The sequence below is a fragment of the Vigna umbellata genome, chromosome 4, assembly GCF_029865625.1.
Source record: "Vigna umbellata cultivar VRB3 chromosome 4, Vumbellata_1.0, whole genome shotgun sequence".
Lineage (NCBI taxonomy): Eukaryota > Viridiplantae > Streptophyta > Magnoliopsida > Fabales > Fabaceae > Vigna > Vigna umbellata.
The window spans coordinates 26277232-26285006 of NC_142168.1; the positions used below are offsets into that span (position 1 = coordinate 26277232).

General features: G+C 38.3%; 1 protein-coding gene across 1 annotated transcript; it reads left to right on the forward strand.

Moving 5' to 3' along the window:
- Positions 1-3516: 3516 nt before the first annotated feature.
- On the forward strand, positions 3517-4950 carry LOC148199704 (uncharacterized). Its single transcript, XM_088111634.1, has 6 exons — positions 3517-3856; positions 3939-4106; positions 4185-4289; positions 4391-4439; positions 4520-4615; positions 4704-4950. The coding sequence occupies exons 1-6, from the start codon at positions 3654-3656 to the stop codon at positions 4791-4793; spliced, it is 711 nt and encodes a 236-aa protein (XP_087967760.1). The 5' UTR covers positions 3517-3653; the 3' UTR covers positions 4794-4950.
- The last annotated feature ends 2825 nt before the right edge of the window (positions 4951-7775 follow it).

Genomic DNA, 7775 nt, shown 5'->3' on the forward strand with positions numbered 1-7775 from the left:
CATATATATATATATATATAACTTTACACTTTTAATACCTTTTCACAAGTATTAAAATTGTTGTAATTATCATATACAACAATTTTCATACATATTATATATGGGATGGATTACGTGAACAAATAAAAACAAGAATAGTTCTAATCACGTATTAAATATGAAATTTCAAGATCCTTTCACTAGTGCAGAAAGGGGTTTTAACGTCTCCCAATAGACGTCCGTCCACAAAAGCCCCAACGTATATAATTGACCGGTGGCATATTAGTAAATAAGTGGAACTGTAGACGTCCGTCCTGGGGCTAGCCGGACGTCTATAATGTTATGAACGTCCGTCCTTGGAGACGGACGTTTATAGGCTGAACAAAGTGAACACGTGTCAGCCCTTTGGACGTCCGTCCTTGGTCGCGACGGACGTTTATAATGTTATGGACGTCCGTCCTGGGGGACGGACGTTTAATAGGCTGAACTAGTAAACACCTATGAGCTCTTTGAACGTCCGTCCTTGCCCGAGACGGACGTTTAAACTTGAGTGAACGTCCGTCCTAGGTGACGGACGTTTATTGGGCTGAACAGTGAAAATCCATGTGCAGGCTTTGAACGTCCGTCCCTGGCCGAGACGGACGTTTATACTTGAGTGAACGTCCGTCCTAAGTGACGGACGTTCATTAGGCTGAACAGTGAAAATCCATGTGCAGGCTTTGAACGTCCGTCCGTGGCCGAGACGGACGTTTATACTTGAGTGAACGTCCGTCGTAAGTGACGGACGTTCATTTGGCTGAACAGTGAAAACCATTTGCAGGCTTTGAACGTCCGTCCCTGGCCGAGACGGACGTTTATACTTGAGTGAACGTCCGTCTTAAGTGACGGACGTTCATTTGGCTGAACAGTGAAAACCATTTGCAGGCTTTGAACGTCCGTCCCTGGCCGAGACGGACGTTTATACTCTAGCGAACGTCCGTCCTCGGAGACGGACGTTAAAAGGCTGAACGTTTATAGTTGAACGTTATACCCATTGCAGCCCTTAGACGTCCGTCTCAGGGGGACGGACGTCTACGAGGCTGAACGTTTCAATTTCCCAAGTAGGGAACTTACACGTCCGTTTTGGGAGGGCTCGGACGTCTATAATAAACACAGACGTCCGTGCCCCTATAACGGACGTTTAAGGTACTGACAGGGTGGTTGGATATTTAATTCTCTTCAGGCCCTCAACGTCAGTCCTACGAGGGCACGGACGTCTATAATATTATAGACGTCCGAGCCCGTATAACGGACGTTTAATGTACTGACAGGGGTGGTTGGATATTTAATTCTCTTCAGGTCCAGAGACGTCCCATATGCGGGACCCGACGTTTAGACTATTATAGACGTCAGAGCCCTCGTAGGACGGACGTTGAGGATCTGCCATGGGGAGTTGAAACGTTCAGTTTGTTCAATATAATAGACGTCAGCTCCCCAAAACGGACGTTTATCATATTACAGACGTCGGCCCACCCAAGGACGGACGTTTAAACCCACCCGCGAATATCATTTTTAAATCATCAAAGACGTCACATTAGTGACGAACCTGACGTCTATACTCTTATAGACGTCCGTCCACAAGCTCGCCGGACGTCTAGAGTATAATATCGTGCTCCCGCGAACCAGTGACCAGTTAACGTTTGGAAACGCACTGTTCATCGTCTTCCTCCGCAAAACGCTGCTGCGCCATTGATTTCCAGGTGAGTTTTCTCGTTTTTGGACCGTTTAAATTCATTTTCAATCCGATTACATTGCTCTGTGATGAAATACCTTTGATTTGAACCGATTAAAAATCGTTTTCGGTCCGTTTTTTTGTAGACTCTTGCGTGTTCTTGGAGGCTTCTTTGACTGTTTTTGGACTGCGTTTTAGGCCGTTCACTCCTCCGTTTTCATCATTTTCATTTCGAATCTACTTTCCAGGTTAGCTTGTTGGTTGAAATTTTTTTGTATGCATGTAATTGAGTTTTGTGAATGCACGTTTTTTACTGTAAAATGTGACTGCGTAATTGGCTTTTGAATATATCTGTATTAGTTGTGTATTATATAAGTATCAAATCATTGAGTGACACTTAGTTCCCGTTTGAAATTTAAGACAAACGATTAATCTTTTAATCGTTTGTGTTAAATTTTGAATTGTCCGATTGGACAGTTTGAGAAAATTAATTTCCATAATTTGCAATTCCATGTCATTTGGAGTTTAAGGATAAGATTGATAAAATTTCGGTTCAGTACTTGTGTTGTTCTCCGGATGCATATTTGATTGTGGTCATCGTTGACTACTCTCATTTCGTGTATTTCGGAGACCAATGCGAAATGCTGCCGAAATCTTATCAATTTTATGATGTAGACTTCAATGCACGTGGCTGATATAATTATGAAAATTAGTTTTTTTGAATGGGTAGGGCCTAACCTTGTGAGAGTTAAAACACTTGAACTAATGATTTTACGAACATAGTATGGATCGAAGCTGGATGAAGGAACGTCGCATCAGTGAAGAGTATGAGAAGGGTGTTTCAAAGTTCTTGCAATACGTTGAACAAAATGCTAAGTCCGTCAACGGGAAATATTTTTGTCCTTGTGTGCGTTGTCTTAATCAAATACGGCAAGACTTAGGCAATGTGCGTGACCATCTATTCATGTACGGCATAATGAGGACTTATATCGTTTGGACTTGGCATGGAGAACTACTGGAGCAGCAAACCACGTCACGAGGAACGGATTATGTGGAAGAATGGATGAGTGACCATTTAGAGGACATGATACGTGATGTCGGTGAAGAAAATTTTGTAAGGGCTAATTTGTATGATTCTCTTATTAATGATTCAGAGCAACCGTTGTTCCCAGGATGCTCGAACTTTACACGTCTGTCTTCAACTTTAAAATTATTTAGTTTAAAAGCAAGGAATGGATGGACCGATAAAAGTTTCACCGAGTTGTTGGAGTTGTTGAAGGAGATGCTTCCAGAAAATAATACTCTACCTATTCGTAATTACGAGGCCAAAAAAATTTTATGTCCAATGGGTCTTGAATATCGAAAGATACATGCTTGTCCTAATGATTGTGTTTTGTACACAAAGGAGTTTGCTTCGTTAAAGTATTGTCCAACATGTGGTTTATCCCGTTTTAAAAAGAAATCTGACAGAGTCACTGGTGATGAAGGTAATGATGGTGCACCTGCTAAGGTGATGTGGTATTTGCCTATAATACCTAGGTTCAAACGTATGTTCTCTGTTAAAGAAGATGCAAAGAACCTTAAATGGCACTCTGACGAAAGAAAGTGCGATAATCTTCTTCGACACCCTGCTGATTCTCCACAATGGAAAAAGATTGATGACAAATTACCCCAGCACGTGCGTGTGACCATTGACGAGGTTCGGGATCCCCAGGCTCAGGTGCCTGTACCCACTCCAGAAATTAACTTTGTGGGGGAGGCCATAGGATCATTTATTGCATGGCCTAGAGCATTGATCATGTCCCACATCGCTACTCCACAGGTATAATGTCTTTTAAAATAGTATTTCTATGTTTATTCTTCATATAATTGTTGACAAAGCTTTGACGTAAATTCTTATCTTCAGTTCACACGTCCTCAGAAGCAGCCAATTCATGATACAGTCATACATGAAGATGATGAGATGGCTGAAGCGGAGGATGATCCTCTATCAAAGTTAGTGACAAAATTACCCAAATTAAAGAAAGCATCATTAGAAGTCTACTGGGATTTGAGGGTATTTGGTCTTCCCCCACATGTGCCAGTTTATATCACATTTTCTGATGCATTGGAGGTGATTGGGGGAGACAGGATGTTGAATATTTCCATCATTCAGCTGTGGTGCATGTAAGTTACTCAATTTGGTCTTTCATATTACTTTTATTTACATTGTTATATAGTTTCTAACAACTTAACTTTGTTGTTTTAGGTACATGGACACAATCGTTGTAGACCAAGGTCGGTCTTCCATGTACGGATTTGTTGAACCTCAGACCATTCAACCGTCTGGTAACACACTTCAAAACAGACAAGATTATTTGCAAACATGGATGGATGAGTCAAAAAGAGACGTATACCTTGTGCCATACATTGACGGGTAGGTGTTGTTATATGTGGTCAGTTTATTATTATAGTTTCGTTAATTAGTTGAATAACTATTTGTCCTTCGTGATAGGTCGCACTGGCAGCTGATGGTAATCCTTCCCAAACAATGTAAAATTATATTTTTTTGTTCGTTGCACAGGAGGATGAAAACTGAGTTGAGAACCATGCTTCAAGGGTAAGTGTTTCTCCAAAAATGACTTTGAATTTGATGTTCACCTTCAACTTTTATGATAAAATAGTCATATTAATTATACTTTGTGTTTTCAATCTGTACAGAGTTATTGGTAAATCTCGTGGTCAACTGGTTCAAGTTTTGTATCCAAAGGTTGTAAGTCATTTAACGTTTCCTTTTCATTTATGTTATTGAATGATCTAAATTCTTAACTATTTAGTTTGTTATTTTAGTGTAACCACCAGGTAGATTCATGGGAATGTGGCTTCTATGTGATGTGTTGGATTAAGACCATCATTCGAGCAGTCATTACAGATGACTGGAATGAGGTAATGATGTATACCTTCAATACATTACAAATCATATTCATCTACAACTATATATGAAACAATAATGAATCTTTGTTGAATTTTGCAGCGCTTCAAGACTACATCGCCTATTACAGAAGACACAATTAAACAGATAAGGCAGGAGTGGACCGCTTATCTTCTGCAAAGATGGAGTTAGGAATAGTTATATTTCTTGTTGAACATTGTTTAGTTTTTTAGTTTAAGTTTTATGTTGATAGTTTGGTAGTGGATTGAACTCCACATTAAGTAGAACTTTGTTTATATAAAACGCATTTTTATATTATTGCAAAATTGTTCTGGGACATTTTTCTGCTTTTCAGGTGTGGTTTTATTGAAAAAATAAACTAATTTTTAAAAAAAAAACGCCCAGTAGACGTCCGTTAGTGCACAGTCGGACGTCTACAGACGTCTGTCAGTGCACACACGGACGTCCACCCCCCAGCTCCTACCTAAAACATTTCAGCAAGGTAGACGTCAGGGGGGAGGAGGCGGACGTATATATAGACGTCCGTCCAGACACAACGGACGTTTATATAGGCGTCCGTCCAGACACAACGGACGTTCATGTAAACGTCCCTCCTGACACAACGGACGTTCATGTCGACGTCCGTCATGACACAACGGACGTTCATGTAGACGTCCGTGCTGACACAACGGACGTTTTACAGAGACGTCCGTCCTGCCACAACGGACGTTCATGTAGACGTCCGTGCTGACACAACGGACGTTTACAGAGACGTCCGTCCTGCGACAACGGACGTCTGAGCGACGTCACCCACATAAACGTCGGGCGTACGCCGGACGTCAAAAGGCCAAAATATTGGACGTTAAAACCCCTTTCTGCACTAGTGTTTTATTATATATATATATATATATATATATATATATATATATATATATATATATATATATAGTTTTATAGATTAAATCATGATTCATATTTCTCAAACATGTGCGGCGGTGTGTGTTGGTTTCATACATGGTTATGCGTGTGTGCTGTTCCGGTAGAGGCAGGTACGATAATGAGAGTTTTAATAAAACATACGTAACCTTGTATTCTTAATTATCTGCGTTCATGAACCCAACCAATGAAGCATGGAAAACGATAACAATAACCGACATGGATACACAGTATGTTCCACTGTTCAAAACCAAACTTTCACTTTGACAAGATGCCAAAAGCTTTGAGAAATGCGTATCATCAACTCCAATCTTCAAACTCTAATTTTGAATCCATGATTTAGATCTTCATCTCGCACGAATGCAACAGTGGGTAGGTTCAATGAGTCTCACAACAACAAACCAAAACCTCTTTTCCATTATCCTCTTGTTGACTGCAGACACTTTGATGATCTCACTCAAGACTTTTAGCACTGTTAAAGTTCAACCGCATGCACTTTTGCAATCCATTACCACGTACAATAGCCTTTTCTTTTTCATATATATACACCACTTAATATTGTAGAATCAATAGCTTTATAAATATTATGAGATCGTATTTAACGAATCTTAAAAGTCATAGCATATCAATCACATATATCCTCTTTGTTGACCTAAAGTGTAGTTATTGGATTAATATCAATGTGATTAGCAAGTAACAACTCTGATCTAGACGTATGGGATAGGAAACCAAGGTAGGATCTCTTTTTCTTCTAGTTAGTAATACATCATATATCAACCACAAATCTTTAAGCAGTTAATTCACTTTTTCAGTTTATAATTCTTTTATATTATTGTAATTAGAGTCAAATTTATTAAAATGGATTTTAATTTTGAATTTTATGTGATATATATATATATATATATATATATATATATATATATATATATATATATATATATATATATATATATATATATATATATAAGAGACATAAAAAAGATTTAAAATAATAAATAAGTTTATATAATAAAGTAGAGTAATGGCATGGTGATACATTTTTATTTTCATTTAACAAACAGTACAAGACTAAAATGGTTATAAAGAAATGACATTTTGTATTTTAAAAAAAAATGAAAGTAAGAAAGGATAGTGTCTACAAATTTTATGTATATCAAAATATCATTTTTTTAAGAAATTCGTTATAAAAAAAATAAATACGTACTTTCAATTACAAAAACAGGAAAAAGAGAGAAATCTGTTTGTTAACCCCATGCCATTCATTGAATTAGTTACTGTGAAACATAATTATTTAGATAAGATCAGGGTTATTTTTACAAAAATTGTTGGTTAAGTTATTTTGACGGCTTTTTAATATATGTGAAGGAAGATATATTTTCATTGGAAAAAAAATAATTTTAATTATATTGGTTAAAATTTTTCTCGTTAATTGTAACATCCCAAAAATACAGCTTGAAGCTATATAATAGAATAATCATATTTAATAATATACAGATCAGTCTTACACTAAGAAGAGCGTACGGTTATGGCCGAACGGCCTTACAATGCAGTACGAGAAAATAAAACTAAACAGGAGTACAAATCTGACCGAACGATTTACAAAAGAAATTACCGAACGGTCATACTAAACAAAAGGGAAGGTGATCGAACGACCACCTTACTATAAACTAAACTACTGACCGAACGTCCTACTGTTCGGTCTTAACTTCAACCTCAACTAGGTTTTCTTCTTCCAGCGCCTCTTCCAGCAGCTCGTCTCCTTCTGCTCACATCCACATGGATGATCATTGCAATGACAAAGACGAACGTACAAAACAAGACAAGACAGGAAACACAGGGTAAGTTTATGTAATTTAATTCATGTATAACCATACATTTCACACAATCAAACACCCAAGATATATTTCATCATACGTTTCATACAAAGCCTAATACTAGACTGACTGTCCGGACTCTATGAAATCTGTGTAGCTACAGACGTTCGTGCACCCGGGTGATGTAGTAACTGGGATACCCTCAACAGCTGCCACCCGAGGTTAGTGCTATCTGTCTAAATTAACCATAAGGACTAGGACCTCCTGCCGTTTCCACACATGACTTACCCTCCTCTACGTGAGGACGAGTAATCACGAAACATCAGGATGAACCGTCAGCTTAGCATGCCCACATTCATACTTTACCAAATCCAATATACATTCATGAGTCATTCCTCCCCGGAACGCTCGTCCATAATCCAAA

What these genes read in the sequence shown, in the direction of transcription:
- LOC148199704 (XM_088111634.1), top strand. Translation starts at nt 3,654, where the DNA reads ATGGCTGAAGCGGAGGATGATCCTCTATCAAAGTTAGTGACAAAATTA. An exon ending in ATCATTCAGCTGTGGTGCAT is followed by an intron (nt 3,857 to 3,938) that starts GTAAGTTACTCA and finishes TTGTTGTTTTAG; the next exon opens with GTACATGGACACAATCGTTG. An exon ending in TTGAGAACCATGCTTCAAGG is followed by an intron (nt 4,290 to 4,390) that starts GTAAGTGTTTCT and finishes CAATCTGTACAG; the next exon opens with AGTTATTGGTAAATCTCGTG.